Source organism: Periplaneta americana, chromosome 2, assembly GCF_040183065.1.
Source record: "Periplaneta americana isolate PAMFEO1 chromosome 2, P.americana_PAMFEO1_priV1, whole genome shotgun sequence".
Classification (NCBI taxonomy): Eukaryota; Metazoa; Arthropoda; class Insecta; order Blattodea; family Blattidae; genus Periplaneta; species Periplaneta americana.
The window spans coordinates 16,786,269-16,804,796 of record NC_091118.1 but is presented as its reverse complement, the minus strand read 5'-3'; the positions used below and the strand labels follow the sequence as shown (position 1 = coordinate 16,804,796).

General features: G+C 38.2%; 1 protein-coding gene across 1 annotated transcript in view; it reads left to right on the top strand.

The window, feature by feature from the left end:
• LOC138714245 (trichohyalin-like) overlaps window positions 1-18,528 on the top strand; it is a 221,158-nt gene that overhangs the window by 5,987 nt on the left and 196,643 nt on the right. The window contains exon 6 of the mRNA XM_069846595.1: window positions 5,116-5,178. Coding sequence (XP_069702696.1) covers window positions 5,116-5,178 — 63 coding nt within the window. The remainder of the gene's footprint in view (window positions 1-5,115; window positions 5,179-18,528) is intronic.

The window sequence follows — 18,528 nt, the reverse complement described above, 5'->3', positions numbered from 1 at the left end:
CTACAAACCAAATTTGATAAGACGCACGTGTGGCATGATGTGTTGTCCTTGTCCTGTGTAATTGGGTCCTCCAATGCTAGTTCCTTAAAAAGAAAAATTATGTCCTCCTAGGTCAAGAGAAAAAGAAATAATTGGCTACTACTGCTAAAGAAAAAATGTGAGAGAACTGTTATTAAGATATTCCACTGTTATAAACAGTTAAGATGTAAAAGAGGAGATAGGACCGTGTAAATGTTTATGAGCAAGCGAATTTTCCAGCCAGATATTCATTCTGGAAAAGCATCCAATGATAATAAGAAAGGAAGCTAGCGAATAGGTTTAAAAACAGCAACATATAAATCACTCTTAAAAGACGGGAGGGAGAAGACTGTGACAAGATTACAGAGGATTAGATGAGGTGATACAACAATAGGACAGACAGGCAGATCAAACACGTTACAAAGAACACATTACAGCCATAACCAAGTCACCCTGAGTTGTCATGTAAAGAGCTGAGGAATGGATTATAAAATAAAACAAACAGTGCCTTATTAATAGAAATCAGATGTTTAGGAAAATGCGTATTTTATTGGAATGTTCATATTTAAGAACGAATTATGAGAAATGAAGCATTCTGATTAAGTTTTATTTGTATTTTTTTTTTTTTGCCTCTTTTGTCGTTTACGCCTTATTTACTTTAATACGTAGGCCTACGTTTTTGGCCTTTCCTTGTTTTTATATGTACCTTTTTTTTGCCTTTTTCTTCATTTGACTACTCATTCAACTACATTTATTGCTGCGTTCGAAACTAAGAAAATTGCAGCTCTTATGGTAGCCATAGATGTGAGACACCCTGTTGCAATGCAGTGTTGTTTTGCTTACTCCGTAATCGACCTTGCCTTACCCAGCACTGCTACCTGACTCCAGCACTGATCTACCTCATTAATTCCTGGCTTATTTGCCTCATGAGTGATGCCTTATTGGTGTCACTTGTGAGGTTAAAACCTGTCATCGTACAGTTGACCAAACAACAACAAACATCTGTTACTAGTCGAATACATGAAGCGTTGGATTTCCACGCTGATAACCCGGTTTCGAATTCCGGTGAGCCCAACTATAATTTGTGGTGTACAAACACGGTTCTTGCTGGTAGGGCTTCGCGGTTCTAGCGACGTCTCATTTTTGTTACATTAATCATCGTCACACTGATTTTGTCAAATAAACGTAACAGAAATTTGTGTGTTATTCTTGAAATTTGCTTGTAACTCAAATTATGGACGAGAAGTTGTGGATTCATAAGTACAAGTGAAGCAAGTCTGTAGAACAGAGAAACTGCTTTTCCAGTGTACTTTGTTAAGTTACTTATGGTTTTATAGATGTTTACTTTATGTATTATGGGTGATTTAATATATTTTCATTACCTTTTATTGCCCTATTTTTGTTGCTTTTAGAGCCTTTTTAAGCGCCTAAAACACAATTTTTACTGCCTTATTTTCAGATGTCTTCTGATTGATATATATATTTATGTTGTACTTAGGAACACAAATTCAATGTTGAACATAAATATACAAAAATGTTTCAATAGTTGTAAAGTGAAAAATAATAAATTCGACTATATGTGACGCTTTTGGGAAATGTGCTTCCCAAATGTGGACTCTGTACTCGATACAATCCTATTGATATCGTTTATTGAAAAGGAGTTAATGCGAATCTGTAGACCCAACCATTTACGCAGAGTTGGCATGTGTAAAACAATACGTTTTGAACAAAGTATTCAAAATTGTTTAAAACAGGGCTGGGCATTAAGAGCGAATTCTACTCTCTCTCGGGGAGCCATATGACTTCTCTTCAACACCTTTCTTCCCTGCCAAACACTGCGCAGCATTGATGCCATAACGGATGAATATTAAGCGTCTCCGTTTAGAGTTTGGATTCGCTCCCTGTGCCCAGCCCTGGTTTAAAACAATATCTTTTGATTAAAACATTTTGAACACAATGCTTAAGACTAAATTATGATATTAATTTTAAGTCAACAGAAATCTCTGTTATGTTTATTATTTATTTCTCTATTAATTATAAAACGCGTTTAAAAGTGTACAATCAAACCATATCACTTTTTCTTCTCCATACAAGTTATTTATTTTATCCTACTTGTTTACAATATAAAATCATGTTTTCCTTCTATTCGGGGCTTTATAAAATTTAAAATTACGAATTTACAGTGGTGCTCGTGACTTTATGGAGCAAAATTTTAACTTTTTTCCGAACAAACATTATTATTAATAAGGAATTTTTGTAGGAAGTACAGTGCAAACAATCTGAATGCTGATATCTGCATGCAGGCCTACCATCTGAAACAGGTTTTGTTATATTTATAACAAATCCAAAGAAAAAGGATTTTAAGATGTTTAAATTATAAAATATTCTAGTCTTTTTTATTTTTCTACAAACTTAGCTTAAAATTTCAAAATGAAAAACTGAGCTACAAAATAAAGTATTGAAAGTACACCACACGGTACCAATTTTTTCTGTTGTACCACTGAGTTATTAGACCATGAAACGCCACTTCCACTTTATGAAATGTTCTGACTGTAGTGCATGGAGAAGACATGCAAGTTTGGCAGCCTTCTCTGTGGTGCCAGTAATCATTCAGTCATGATCACTTGCTCAATAATTGATACTCAACAGTGGCATCGTAAGAAAGTAAAAATTCGGATATTCAGTTTGATTGGAAATGTGTCTTTGTGTTTCTGTTGTGTAGTCTAAGGGTCGTATTCATGCACGAGACTTTGGACCAAAGTTGACTTTGGAAAGTACAAAGTCACCATTTTCCTATTCACGGTCGACATTTTGACGAAAGTAAACTTCAATTGTAACTTTACTTCGAAGTCGCCGAAAATCTAGACTTTGACTTTTACTTTCGTTCGTAGACATAAGGGAAATGGCTGATATTGGAAAATTGTTGAATTTTCCGAGAATATTGAGAACATTTACAAGATTATTAAAGCTGCTCATGTTCCTTAGCGTATTATTATAGATTATAAATTCAAATCAATGTACAGATTTGATAAACATACAGTATTAGATATCCTCGTCATGTTTCAACTTTCATTGATGAATAAGAATCAAAAAGGATTATCTGTTCCACCATAAATACAACTTATTTCATCGCAATCTTACGCTATAGGTAAGATTGATAGTTTAATATTGATTTTTAGTATTTAATTCTATAGAGGATAGGTTATACAGTTGGATATGCAGTTAATTTATAATCCTTGCGGTCGTCATAATAATGTTTTCTACATATTGATTTCAGATAATTTTTAAGTAGTTTCTACAGACATGCAAGGAATAACTCTGCCAACTGTCAGCAGGATAATATGTCTCTTTCATAGTCTGTCATTGGTGGCATCTTCTTATCTTCCATATTTTCAGCATAAATTATTTTATAATGAAACAATTTTGGGGCTTAATGTAAAACTAACGTAACTACAATCGATATTTTATTCACAAGAAAATTCTTAACAGGCAATACTATTTCAGATTAAATATACCATCATGTTTTGTAGTTACGAATTACGATTTTTGTGACTAAGCAGAACAAATTATTATCGAATGGTGTAAAGATCTAAAAATGTCATATTTTGTACTTACGTTAGTTCCACAGTAACCCCTCGAATAAATTATTCTTATGTAAAGCTGCAAGAATGGTTAGTAATCGCTTAACATGTACGGATGTTGAATTGTTTAATTGATTTGTAACTCAAAAGATGGCTTTGATTGTGGCAATGCCTACTCTATTTCAACTATCTATTAATTTAATTCGTTTAGAAGGCAGTGATTTTGATTGCCAACATTAGAACAAGATCGTCAAATCTCGACTTACCAAAGTCAAAGTCAAATTTGCAGAAGTATTGTCTATGAATAGGGCTTTTAACAAAGTTAAACTTTACTACGAAAGTCGAATTTGGGAAGTCTTCATCCAAAGTCTCGTTTATGAATACGGTCCTAAGTAATAAATGGTAAATCCAAAGTAATAGATGTTTTAAGTATGCTGTCTAAATATTTAGAGAAGCGAAATTCTGATATTGATAAAAAGAAGTGTTTATTTAAAGAGGTCAAAAGTTGTGTACAATTGGCTTGTGCCCACGTGGAATAATCCCTTCTAAGCTCACAATGAACTACAAATGGTCAAACTGCAGGAACAGATGCTCCACTGTTTTAGAAATGAGAACTATAACATTGTACTAATTCAAAACTGGACTGTCTAACTTTTTTATAATGTTGTAAAAAATTATTTCTCACTGTTAATCGGCGATAGATCTTCAGTGAAATAGATATAAGGAATCAAACACAGGTGAATTTGAAAATATTGTTTTCTATGATATTCACCATTAGTTTTCAAAAATGTACTTTTTTTAGTTAGTAGAATATTAATTTTATGAATAAATAACTTTATTTAACTGGATAAACAGCGTGATAAATTTAAAATGTCTTAAAAATCTGGTTTCTCTAACTTTATCATTTTCAACAGTTAAAAGATTAATCAACTCAAAATTTCATATCTTAGACATAGAAAGTGGGAGAGTCTCAGTGTACAAAATATAATTCCTCAGTATCCAAAAAAAAGGTCAGTTGCATCCCTTTGATTACTTGCAGGGTATGACTATTAGTCTAAACACTTGAACAAAATTGAAATTTTTCTTCTCCACGTTCTCCATTGTGCAGCCTTCTAAAATAAATAAATCAGAATCATATGTGCAGCCCTTTCCTCTAAACCACACTATGTGTGAGAAATGTAGGGCAGCAAGTCAGCTAATGTCTATATTGCCAAGAACTCAGCATTAGTTAAGGACATCTGAAATACATTCAGAAACCGCACTATTTCATGGCACTGTTTAAAAAGTATAAAAGAGTTTTAAACAAAAAAATTGTTTTTTTTTTTTCGTTTTATTATTAAAACTATATTTTTCCAACTCTGCGTGTACAAAATGTGAAGATAGTATTAGAATGTTGTGTTGTTTAGTAGTTGACAGTACATTCAGTAGTTGGTTGTGTGTTATTCTGTTTCTCATCGTACTGCCACCTTACTGACTGGGCTACATCTGTCTGAACCTGATTCCTTTGTGGTTACAGGAGAAAGTAGAACTGAGGCAGAAATATGAAGGAGAGCACCAGTTGCGGCTCAAGCGGGAAAAGGTAAGTGATGAGCTGTTACCATGGTTACAGATAGAGTAATTGGGCAGCAAGAATAACTTTAAAATATGCAGGCATACAGGCGCTAATGTGTGTTCAAATGGGCACTTAATTGAATGATTAGTATGGGTACACCAGTATATATCACAACATAGTGAGAGTAACAGTACTGCTAATATCTGAAAGATGAAAAGGGCTGTACCTAAGTGACAGGGCGCTGATGAAAGTGAGAAGGTTTGATTGGATAAGGTGTGGGACTAGGTAAAGTTTGATTTATATGGCGCTGCTTGTTGTTGGTTTGAACAAGTTCCTTACTCCGCGGTAAAATTTCTGAAACAATTGGAATGAAGCTGGTTATTTTTTTCACTAGCGTCTTATTTTGAATTCCCTTTGACTAAAACACACTCAATGACAAGTTGAACGTGTCCAACATTAATGCTCAGTGAAAGCGATAAGCCGGTTGATTTTACTAGCAGCTTCCAAAGAAATGGGATGTGAGGACTTCAGGGACTGAATCTCTGAACAACTGGTGAATACATCTGCCTTCAGTGCAGTCACGAGCGGTGATATTGGCAGCTGTCTACAAACCACATTTGATAAGACGTACGTGTGACATGATGTGTTGTCCTTGTCTTGTGTAATTGGGACCTCAAGTGCTAGATCCTTAAAAAGCAAATGTTATTTCCTCCGGGCTCAAGATGAAAAGAAATAATTGGCTACTACTGCTAAAGAAAAATATGTGAGAGAACTCTTATTAAAATATTTTATTGTTATAAACAGTTAAGAAATAAAAGAGGAGATAGGACCGTGTAAATGTTTATGAGCTAGCGAATTTCCAGCCAGATATTCATTCTGGAAAAGCATGAAGTTAATGATAACAACAAAAAAAGCTAGGAAGTAGCATTGAAAACAGCAACATACAATTCACGCTTAGGCCTAAGGGATAGAAGGCAGAAAACTGTAACAAGTTTAGAGAGGATTAGTGAGGGGATACAACAATAGGACAGACAGGCAGATCAAACACATTACAGCCATAACCAAATCATCCTGGATGGACATGTGAAGAGCTGAGGAATGGATTATAAAATAAAACAAATAATGCCTTATTAACATATATTTATGTTGTACTTAGGAACAGAAACACAGCGTTGAACATAGCTATACAAAAATGTGTCAACAGTTGTAAAGTAAAAAATAATAAATCCGACAAAATGTCCATTTTTGAGAAATTGACTTCACAAATCTGGATTGGGTATTCGATACACATACAGTGATATCGTTTACTAGTTCAAGGAGATTCTGCTTTTTGTTTTCATGGCAGAGATAGACGAGAAACCTACTTAGCATAAATCCAAGATTGCAAATACTAAATACCAAGAAATTACTAGCTTCTTTTGCAAGTCCGAGGTATTATTGCATTCCTCAGATCCAAAATTGCTCAGTGGTCTGGGAATAAAAGCACATATATTTTCAACATTCCATTTACAATTTTCTGCCCAAGGGCAAGTCTTTCCGGGACTTTTACGGGAAGCAACTAAACAGATAGTTTTGGAAGTAAATCCCAAAAAGACAAAGTATATGATTATGTCTCGTGACCAGAATATTGTACGAAATGGAAATGGAAATTTATCTTTTGAAGCGGTGGAGAAGTTCAAATATCTGGGAGCAACAGTAACAAATATAAATGATACTCGGGAGGAAATTAAACACAGAATAAATATGGGAAATGCCTGTTATTATTCGGTTGAGAAACTTTTATCATCCAGTTTGCTGTCGAAAAATCTGAAAGTTAGAATTTATAAAACAGTTATATTACCTGGTTGTTCCGTATGGTTGTGAAACTTGGACTGTCACTTTGAGAGAGGAACAGAGATTAAGGGTGTTTGAGAGTAAGGGCCTTAGGAAAATATTTGGGGCTAAGAGGGATGAAGTTACAGGAGAATGGAGAAAGTTACACAACACAGAACTGCACGCCTTGTATTCTTCACCTGACATAATTAGGAACATTAAATCCAGACGTTTGAGATGGGCAGGGCATGTAGCACGTATGGACGAATCCAGAAATACATATAGAGTGTTTGTTGGGAGGCTGGAGGTAAAAAGACCTTTAGGGAGGCCGAGACGTAGATGGGAAGATAATATTAAAATGGATTTGAAGGAGGTGGGATATGATGATAGAGAATGGAATAATTTTGCTCAGGATAGGGACCAATGGCGGGCTTATGTGAGGGCGGCAATGAACCTCCGGGTTCCTTAAAAGCCAGTAAGTAAGTAAGGGCAAGTCTTTCATTGGAAGTCCATGATTCTGTAATCTTTTCTTTTTTCTGAATTCATCTTAGTCTATGCATATGCCCACTTATTTTAGGCGCGTTTATTTTAGGGCATATCATGAAAATACAAATTTCACATTTTCTGGAGATCCATAGGCAGAATGAGAGGTTTAGTTTGAAAGCCTCTATCGAAAGATAATACGTTGGTTCCTGTTGTGTCATTTCCTGATGCTGTATACCGGCCATCAACTTTATTCCTTCATGAAACCTGTTGCTTCAAGTCAGACTATCACCTAACCAGCTGAGCTTTCTCTAAACCAGAATTGCTTATATTACAGAGTTACCAGGATCAGCTGCGGAAGCTGAGACAAGAACTGGAGGCTGAGCGGGAGATGAGGCGCCAGCTGGAAGAAGTAAGTGTGAGCTGTTACCATAGTTACAGTTATGAGGGAGTGTATGAACTGCATTCAGTCATTGTACATTTTAATAATGATGATGATGATGATGATGATGATGATGATGATGATAGGAATAATACTAATTATTTGACAATATTAATACTAATTATTATTATTACCATAAAGTCATCATAATCACCCTCGCCATCATCATCATCTTCATCATCATCATAGCAGTCATGTTTGTAGCCAAGTTATCGACATTTCTTCTCAACCAGATTTGTTTTTAATTACAGAGCAAAGTGGCAGCACTGCGTGTCCTGCGAGAAGAACTGCAAGCGAAGGGGGAGGAACTGAAGAAAATGGCAGAGGAACTGCAAGCGGAGCGCCAGAAGACAGCAGTAAGTGTGAGCTGTTGCCATGGTTACACTTACTGAGCAATGATTAATACAAACTGTTGCAACACAGATTGCAACCAGCTGCAGTTGGAGGGAAAACTTAATTCCAGTTTTCAGAAGAATTACTACTAAAGTCTGTGTGAAGTATCTTGTCTCACTGTGAAAAGAGAGAGAAAGGAGATATGTCTTACTTCGTCTGTGTTGTTATGGCAATGGGGGAAGTGGAGCGATGCCGTCCATCCATCCATTGGCAGAAGGGACTAGTTAATACATTCTGTAGCACAAAATAAAATTATAAAATATCTCTCTTCGTACTGTGTAGTTCCGTCAGTGAGCATGTCTTTCAAGAAATTGACTTCCGGCAGCCTGTACAATAACAAGGTTTTGTAAGGAAGCCTGAAAATTTACAACCCTCCTATAATCTTCACCCTCATTTGAAGGGACTTGGTTTTATTGCTACTGAGACATGATAAACCTTCCGAGGTGTACTACTACTATTACTGCTACTGCTACTGCTACTGCTACTGCTGTTGCCGCTGACATCACTGTAGTTATGGCTACTGTCACTAGTACTTATATTGTAGTTAAAGCTCCCTGTCAGTACTACTGCCATTACTATAGTTATCGCAATTTTAACTACTAGTGACATCACTGTAGTTATGGCTCCTGTCACTACTACTCGCATTACTATAGTTATGACTACTGTCACTACTACTGACATTAGACCTGTAATTATGGCTATTGTCGCTACCACTGAAATTACCGCAGTTATGGCTAATGTCATTACTGCTGACATTACTACAGTTATGGGTACTGTCACTACTACTGACATTACTGTAGTTATGGCTTGGCTACTGTCACTAACGCTGACATTACTGCAGTTATGGGTACTGTCACTACTACTGACATTACTGTAGTTATGGTTCTGTCACTACTGCTGACATTATTGTAATTATGGCTACTGTCACTACTACTGACATTACTGTAGTTATGGCTTGGCTACTGTCACTACCGCTGACATTACTGCAGTTATGGGTACTGTCACTACTACTGACATTACTGTAGTTATGGCTACTGTCACTACTACTGACATTACTGTAGTTATGGCTACTCTCACTGCTACTAACATTACTGTAGTTATGGTTACTGTCACTACTACTGACATTACTGTAGTTACGGTTACTGTCACTACTGCTGACATTACTGTAGTTATGGCTACTGTCACTACTGCTTACATTACTGTAGTTATGGCTACTGTCACTACTACTGACACTACTGTAGTTATGGCTTGGCTACTGTCACTACCGCTGACATTACTGCAGTTATGGGATTCTGTCACTACTACTGACATTACTGTAGTTATGGCTACTCTCACTACTACTAACATTACTGTAGTTATGGCTACTGTCAATACTACTAACATTACTGTAGTTGTGGTTACTGTCACTACTACTAACATTAATGTAGTTATGGTTACTGTCGCTGCTACTGACATTACTGTAGTTATGGCTACTGCCACTACTACTGCCATCAGCTTCACTCAGCATAGTGAACTGTCACCTAGCTGACTGAGCTTCCTCTGACCAGATTGTTTTCTCTGCTGCAGAAGCTCAGAGCTGCGGCTGAGGTCGGGCCCAAACTGCAGCAGAAGGACAGCCAAGGCATCACTGAGCTACACCGGGCAGCGGAGCGGGGGGACACACACAGGGTGCAGCTGCTCCTGGATGCAGGCAGCCAGGTGAACGCCGTGGATCGTGTAGGCCGCACGCCCTTGTGGCTGGCAGCAAGTGAAGGCCGCCAGAATGCGTGCAGGGCGCTGCTGGCTGCCGGGGCGCGGCCTGATCTGAAGGCACGACCATCTGGCTGCACTGCTCTGCACGAGGCTGCACTCAATGGGCACCCTGCAGTGTGTGAGCTGCTGCTGGCAGCTGGGGCGCGGCCCAACGAGTCTGATGATGAAAACCAGTGGACTGCACTGCACTGGGCAGCATTGCATGGCCACGCCCCAGTGGTGCAGCTGCTGTTGCAGCATGGCGCTGAGCGGGGGGCGAGGGATAAGGAGGGACGGACGGCCCTGAACCTGGCGCGTCGGTTCGGGCGCACAGAAGTGGCGGCCATGCTACAGGGCTGAGCGGGCGCAGTGCTGCCAACACTCCAGAAATACCATTATACCACAGTAACCAGCGGGAATGTGTTGTGTTGGCATCACTGCTCTGCGTGTAATGCTGTTACTTCATTGCTCTAGACTGTCGTTACTCTCGTGTTGTGTGGCTTTGTTGTGGTTGTCTGCTTAACATTTCGTGTCAATAATAACCGCCACTGTTCCTGCTCACTATGAAGCATTGCATAGTAGGCTCACACGCCACTGACGCCTTTTCAATATCATTATTATTATTATCATTATTATTGTTGTAATCATCATCAATATTCGATTGTCTTTATAATTTTGTTGAATTGCTGTATACGATATTCAAATAATAATATGGACAATTGTTTATGTTGGTATCATTTGTTGTTATTGTATGATTGTGATACGCCACTTATTCTGCATCATCTCACTGCGCTTTTCAAGGACAGTAAGTAGGCCAATGTCGCCCTGATCTGTCTGATAACCCTGATACGCCACTGACCGCCGCTAGTGTTCCTACTGCTCACATGCACTGCAATACTAATGCCATTTTATGCCGATATTGGTTCGCAATATCTATGTGAAGAAAGCATATCCCTTGGCTTTACTGTTTCTGTCCGCCATTTTGTAAGTGAGGTAAAGGTAAGCGTTCACTACATCGTATCGCACGCATCGGACGGATCGCACGGATCGGAGAGAGACTATCTTTGCTGTAAGTGTTATCTAACCGCGTTCACTACATCGTATCGCACGCATCGCCTCACGGCAAATCCGACCACGTTTCTTGGATGAGCAACTTTTTCGATGCGTGCGATCATGGCCTTCTTTAATAAATCAATTTTAATTGGTCAACTGTTACTATTATGTTGTGCCATGTCGAGTGTCACGCCAAAATGGCAGACGGAAAACTATTTCGCGTGTTGAAAATTGCGAAGAATTATATAATTTCAGGCGTTCCCATTACAGTAATCAAGTCGTTTCTTGCAAATATATTATGTAACCAATATTTCTTTCGTTTCTTCCTCTTCAATTAAGACGCGTGAAGCAATTACAAATTCTTATTCGGTAACAGACGTAATTAATAGACCTAACCTCAACTCCTTTGCTTTCAGCAATGTCAATATCGTACGACGTCATGTTTTAAACAGCTGATAGGGGAATCCGATGAGGCGATGAAGTGTAGCCGTTACAGTGAACGCACTGCACTTAAAATATCCGTTGCGTGCGAGGAGTACGATACGATGTAGTGAACGCTTACCTTAAGAGTGAAGTTAAGTAGGATTTACATCTCACGATACGCGAAGGAAAAAACCTGCCTATTAGTCTAATATAGGCCTAACACTATGAATAGGCTTATCCCTGTACACCCCTGCCTACGGAATAAGTCATTTTGTAATAACTTATTACAAAACACTACATCGGACACCCCTGAGATATTTTTTGGCATTCAGTGATTCTACATAGCCTACACAATTAACATCAGACATAAATGAGTCTGATTTATTGTTTCCGTTCAGCTTCACTGCCGACTCAGTATGAGGTACGGACATCAGTTTCTCCCTCTACCATTTTTTCCCTCAATCGCCTACCCTTCATAACACAAGAATGAATCGAAGTGAAAAAATATGGCCTCGAAGAAATTTAGTCGAGCAACAAGTCCTCGCAAAATATTAGCCCTATATTATGCATAGCGCCTACCTATAGCTTTTTATTTTCGAGTTTGATTTCCACTTTTAATTTACTACGCCTCAACTTCTAGTCTATGTTATCTCACTGAAGATTTCGGTTGCTTGCTTATTTATGTCTTTTAAGGAAACCAGAGGTTCATTGCCGCCTTCACATAAGAGCGCCATCGGTTCCTATACTGTGCAAGATTAATCCACTCTCTGTCCTCATATCCCGCCTCCCTCAAATCCATTTTAATATTATCCTCCCATCCACGTCTCAGCCTCCCCACAGGTCTTTTACCATCTGGTCTACCAACTAACATTCTATTTGCATTTCTGGATTCGGCCATAAGTTACGTGCTACATGCTCTGCCCATCTCAAACGTCTGGATTTAATGTTCCTAATTATGTCAGGTGAAAAATACAATGCGTGTAGTCCTGCATTGTGTAACTTTCTCCATTCTCTGTAACTTCATCCCTCTTACTCCAAATATTTTCCTAAGACCCTTATTCTCAAACACCCTTAATCTCTGTTCCTCTCTCAAAGTGAGAGTCAAGTTTCACAACCATACAGAACAACCGGTAATATAACTCTTTTATAAATTCCAACTTTCATATTTTTTGACAGCAGACTAGATGACAAAACTTCTCAACCGAATAATAACAGGCATTTCGCATATTTATTCTGCGTTTAATTTCCTCACAAGTTTCACTTATATTTGTTACTGTTGCTCCAAGATACCTGAATTTTTCCACTCTTCGAAGGATTTATTTATTGGGTTATTTTACGACGCTGTATCGACATCTGAGGTTATTTACCGTCTGAATGATATGAAGGTGATAATGCCAGTGAAATGAATCCGGGGTCCAACACCGAAAGTTACCCAGTATTTACTCGTATTGGGTCGAGGGAAAACCCCGGAAAAACCTGAACCAAGTAACTTGCCCCGACCGGGATTCGAACCCGGGCCACCTGGTTTCGCTGCCAGATGCGCTGACCGTTACTCCACAGGTGTGGACCCTTCGAAGGATAAATCTCCAATTTTTATGTTTCCATTTCGTACAATATTCTGATCACGAGACATAATCATATACTTTGTCTTCGAGATTTACTTCCAAACCTATCTCTTTACTTGCTTCCAGTAAAATTCCCGTCTTTTCTCTAATCGTTTGTGGATTTTCTCCTAACATATACACGTCATCCACATAGACAAGAAGCTAATGTAACCCGTTCAATTCCAAACTCTCTCTGTTTTTTTTATTGGGTTATTTTACGACGCTGTATCAACATCTAGGTTATTTAGCGTCTGAATGATATGAAGGTGATAATGCCTGTGAAATGAGTCCGGGGTCCAGCACCGAAAGTTACCCAGCATTTGCTCGTATTGGGTTGAGGGAAAACCCCGGAAAAAACCTCAACCAGGTAACTTGCCCCGACCGGGATTCGAACCCGGGCCACCTGGTTTCGCGGCCAGACGCGCTGACCGTTACTCCATAGGTGTGGACAACTCTCTCTGTTATCCTGGACTTTCCTAATGGCAGATTACAGATCAAATTTAAAAAGCAAAGATTATAGTGCATCTCCTTTCTTTAGCCCGCAGTGAATTAGAAAAGCATCAGATAGCAATTGGTCTATACGAACTCTGCTGTAAGTTTCACTCGGACACATTTTAATTAATCGAACTTGTGTCTTGGGAATACCAAATTCAATAAGAATATTATATAAAATATCTCTCTTAACCAACTCATATGCCTTTTTAAAATCTATGAATAACTGTTGTACTGTACCGTTGTTGTTGTTTTCTAATGCCAGGCGTTTGACAATAAAGTCATTTGACCTCTTGCACTCCAATATTTTTCAAAGATATTATCAATGACCAGCCACTGAAGCACAGATTTTGAGGTGTTCCGAATCCATTTCTTGGTTTGAGTTGCACAATGGACAGTTAGGGGACTGATACATTCCAATTCTATGCAGGTGTTTGGCCAAACAATCATGGCCTGTTGCCAATCTAAATGCAGCTACAGACGATTTTCGTGGTAAATCGGGAATTAACTGTGGATTTTGATGCAGAGAGTTCCATTTTTTCCCTTGGGATTGTGTTATCAAATTTTGTTTGTTGAAGTCTAAGTATGTAGATTTAATAAATCTTTTCACAGAGTAATACGTAGATTTAGTAACAGGTCTGTAAGTAGCAGTGCTGCCCTTCTTTGCTAAAGCATCCACATTCTCGTTTCCCAGGATTCCACAATGGCATGGTATCCATTGGAATAGAATTCATATTGGAGCGGTTAAATGGCAAGTTGTAGCCGATTTAAGTGAACACCATATTTTAATATTTTGGTGGCTACTTCATTCACACACAACCCCCAGAATGTCTGGAGGACCACACCTGCTGTTGGTCGACGGGTCCATTGGACCTAGCTGGGAGATCTTGTTGATCACCAGCTTTCCCTCCTTAAGCCACTGGAGGACGATTTTAGTGCCATAGCAGGTCAGCACTAGGAACAGAAAAGTAGAAAGAGGAGGAAGGAAAGGGAAATGAACCCCTAGGCCTCGAATGCTCTAATGCCGTCGAGGTCGAAGAAAGTAAGAGTTCAGTCAGAGGACTGGATACGAAAGGGTAAAGAGGGAATTAGGTATTGAATAGAGGAAAATTATACCAAATTCAGTCATTAACTCATCAAGCTGACCAGTGCTAATTGATGAGTAGCCCCTCCCTCGTAAATTATGCTTACTAACAGCTGCACCACGGGAAGGCAGGGATGGGACATTGGGTATTTGTCCAGGTTGGTTCCTTAAAGCCTTCAATGGGAAGGATTAATGGTTCTCCCCCCTGTACCCTTTTGCAGCCAATGTACCGTTATACTGCCATTTCTTCTTAGTAGGCCTATACATTAGACATATATATATATATATATATATATATATATATATATATATATATATATATATAATATGCCTATCAAGTACAGTATCAAATACATTTAAATTTCCAATTCAACGTGAAGTAGGAATGGCCTGCAGATTTAACCTGGAGCCCTGTATCCTGTAACTCTACGACGCGGGTCACAGCTTTAAGCCTACTTCCTTCCCCAGGAAGCCATGCTGCGGATAACATCGCCTTAAATTCCTTCTCCTTCGACGGGGTTCGAACCCCATCCAGTTGCTAGTACGGTGACTATGCACCCCACGACGATGCTCCTCTGTTATCACTTGCAATAAAAGTTACATTGTCTGCCATGCTGTTTTGTAAGTCTGGCGTCGGGCTGACACAACTGCGGAGGAGTCCGCGTAGCTATATTCTAGAATGCCATGTCGACGCAATTGCGCATTTTAGCCCTTTTCACTGCATCAACGTGCGGGATGAGTTGCTCATTTGTCTTGTTGCTGTACGGACTAGGGAGTTTCTATATCCCAGGACGGGAGTCAAATGTGGAAATTTTAATTGAGGTAGGCTGGATATAGTTTTGTAGATATTACAGCAGCTTGTTTACGTACGAGATGTGGAAGGGAAATGAATTGGGTCTATGTATTGAACATTTTTTAGAAATAAGAAGACCTACATAATTGGGACGCATTCCCCATTCTTTAATTGTTATAATTTATGAAAATATGCAAATATGTTTAATTTTGTCTCATTCTGTATTTCGGACAATTATTAAACATAATCTAAGAAAAACGTTATTGTGTAGATTCTCATTGCCTGAATTACTCCGGACACACAACTGCCCTCTATCTGTTGTGGTTGGAATCTGATCGCTATTGCCTCTGTTTAGTCAGGCGGCGACGCGAGTCGTGTGCGGTTGGGTCCTGCGTTCGATGCGGTGAGTTACATTTCAAGACTTCTTTCTCTGTAGATCGTATAGGCTGCATGAAATATGTATTGCAAATCCCTGAGGACAATGTGTTACGACTGAAGTAGGAAATTGATTTAAAGTAGAGTAAAGTCCTGATTCATAACTTGAGAAATGTAATAAACACGAGAACATAGTTCGCATTTTAGACCTGAGTTTTAATTCCGATTGGATTGTTACGTCACTTTCCGTGTATAATAAGTGCTTTGATAGAGTATAATTTGGAACTGGAATTGTGTTAATAGATTCTTAAGAATATTGGAAAAGTAGAATGTAATGTAGTAGTTTCAGACGAAATTCGGTATGAACGCTAAGCAAGTAGTCATCAAGTAGAAAGTGCGGTGAAATTTCACGCCAGATGACTTCTCATTAATGCATTATAATATGTAACTTACTTGTACAACCAAAACAACTGAACAATCCGGAATATCTATGTGTTTACTAAGGGAGTTTACATTAAAAGTATTGAAAATGTTAAGATCTAATTTACAGGGCGGGAGGTTACATATCCATGTATTTGTCTTACTTTGGACCATAATGCATCTTGTTTATGCAAGAGAAGAGTCCAACAGGACGGACAGGAATGTCACAATCGTCTCTAGACACAAATTTGGTTATGGCTTCGTTTGTTTATTGATACCATGTGACGCGTTTGTATGACGTAACATATATTTTGCAAAGTAGGCCATTTGCTTCTTATAGCTGCTATCTAGCTGTAAAAGCAGGAAAGATAAAGACATGTGGTATGGAATTGGTTTTCTCAAAAAAATATGTAGGCTCTATGTTGTCAATAGTTTTAGTTATTATGTCTTAAATTATAATTTTTTAATTAATCCTGTAAATTAAAATATAAAAATGTCAGACTAATTCGAATTGCGTACTCTGATATAATTACTTTTAATATGTTCTAGCAGTGGCGGCATCTGCATTTCTTTTTGGGGAGTTTTAGAATGTTAGGAGACACAGAGAATAAGCCTCCCTGTATCCGCGGGTGATACGTCCTAAGGACTATAATGGATAGCAGCGTATCCTATATACAGGGATATCATTTTATTTTTAATTCAATTTTTATTGTACCTGAGGTTTTGAATGTACTTCACTCCCACCTCTTCTACTAATGAAATTCCAACTGTCCTCCACACAGAACCAAGGCCGCATATATTAAACAGTACTGAGTTAGTGAGTATAGTACGTTCCAGAAATATGTTCGCGTTTGCCAGTGACGAAAATGCTTTCAATATTAAATTATATTTTCGCACAGGTACTGTCGTCCTTTGGCCTACGTCGCATCCCGATTTCCCCCACCTGCTTCTGCTCGCCCCTCTGTGAAGCTAGTGGCTGGGCTGTCTTAGCTCTTTTTTTTTTTTAATTAATTTCTGTTAGGAATTTGACGTCTACGTAATATTATGCAACTGTTTAAAATAACTTAAATAAAATGGCCTCGTTAAGTAATTAACTATCACGTGATCCCCCCCCCCCCCTTTCTACGATCCTCCGACTTAACCACTTGGACGGACAGTAGATAGCATGTCTGAGTAATTTTATCTGTTGCGGGTCGGGCAGAAGTGAAGATTGAATTTACAGTACGTAAGGTACTCTTTTACAGAGTAGGTACAGAATTATTTCAACATAAGTTACTAGTAAGAAGGACGAAACTGGCAATTGGAATTAGATGCAATAGTCTATAGTGCGATAATATGCACAAAATAAGTGATGTTGTATTGAAATGAACGGCCACCATTTTCAAAATTGTGTTTAAATATCCATATTATGACTATTTTTCAATTTAACTTCATTCTCTATATTGTACGCCAATGTGTTGTAGATAGTATAATATACACTGCATAATGAATACGTCCGCATGGATAACTCAGTTCGTGAGTAAAAACACTTGTTGTTAATACTGTACTGTATTTTGATTAAACAAAAACCTAATGAAAATTATCAAACTCAAAATTGCGATATTTTCTGGTTTACGTAAATGGATGAACTACTTTTCTTCACTTCTATACATAGTAGTGTGATTTGTTTGCATTTTACGCCAGTATCATCGAACGCCGGATGTGGAAGGGGGAAGCATACGGTGTTTTGGGTTCTCAACCGTTAGTCCAAAGGTATAGCCAGGTTAATATTAAAAATGCTTGTCATTTATATACAGTCTTAGACAGAAGATTTGTCGCATAACTACTTTTTAAGTCCCACAAAGAAACAGTGCGCATGATTGGATAAACAACGAAACAAAACTAATTTTATTACCTCAACTAGTCATTCTCTTGTGAACCAGGTCGCTCGTCCTCGGATCATGCGCACTGCCTCATTTCTGGGACTTACATGAAGTATCTACGCGACAAAACATTTTTAGTATCTATGCGCCAAAACTTAATTGTGACTTTTTGTGGGTGTTGATTGTTTTTTGGTATTAATTAGGTATAATATAGCTGAATTGTAATGCTTTACATACCCTGTAATATCACTTAAATAATTCCCCTAACTAACTCACATATAGACTACGTTGGTTATGAGTTAGGCTATATGGGTTAGCTAAGTGATATTAAGTATGTGGCAAGGTTAGTGGGTAAGTGGAGGGGTTATTTAAGTGATATGATATCATACCTAAAACATTAGATATCTTTA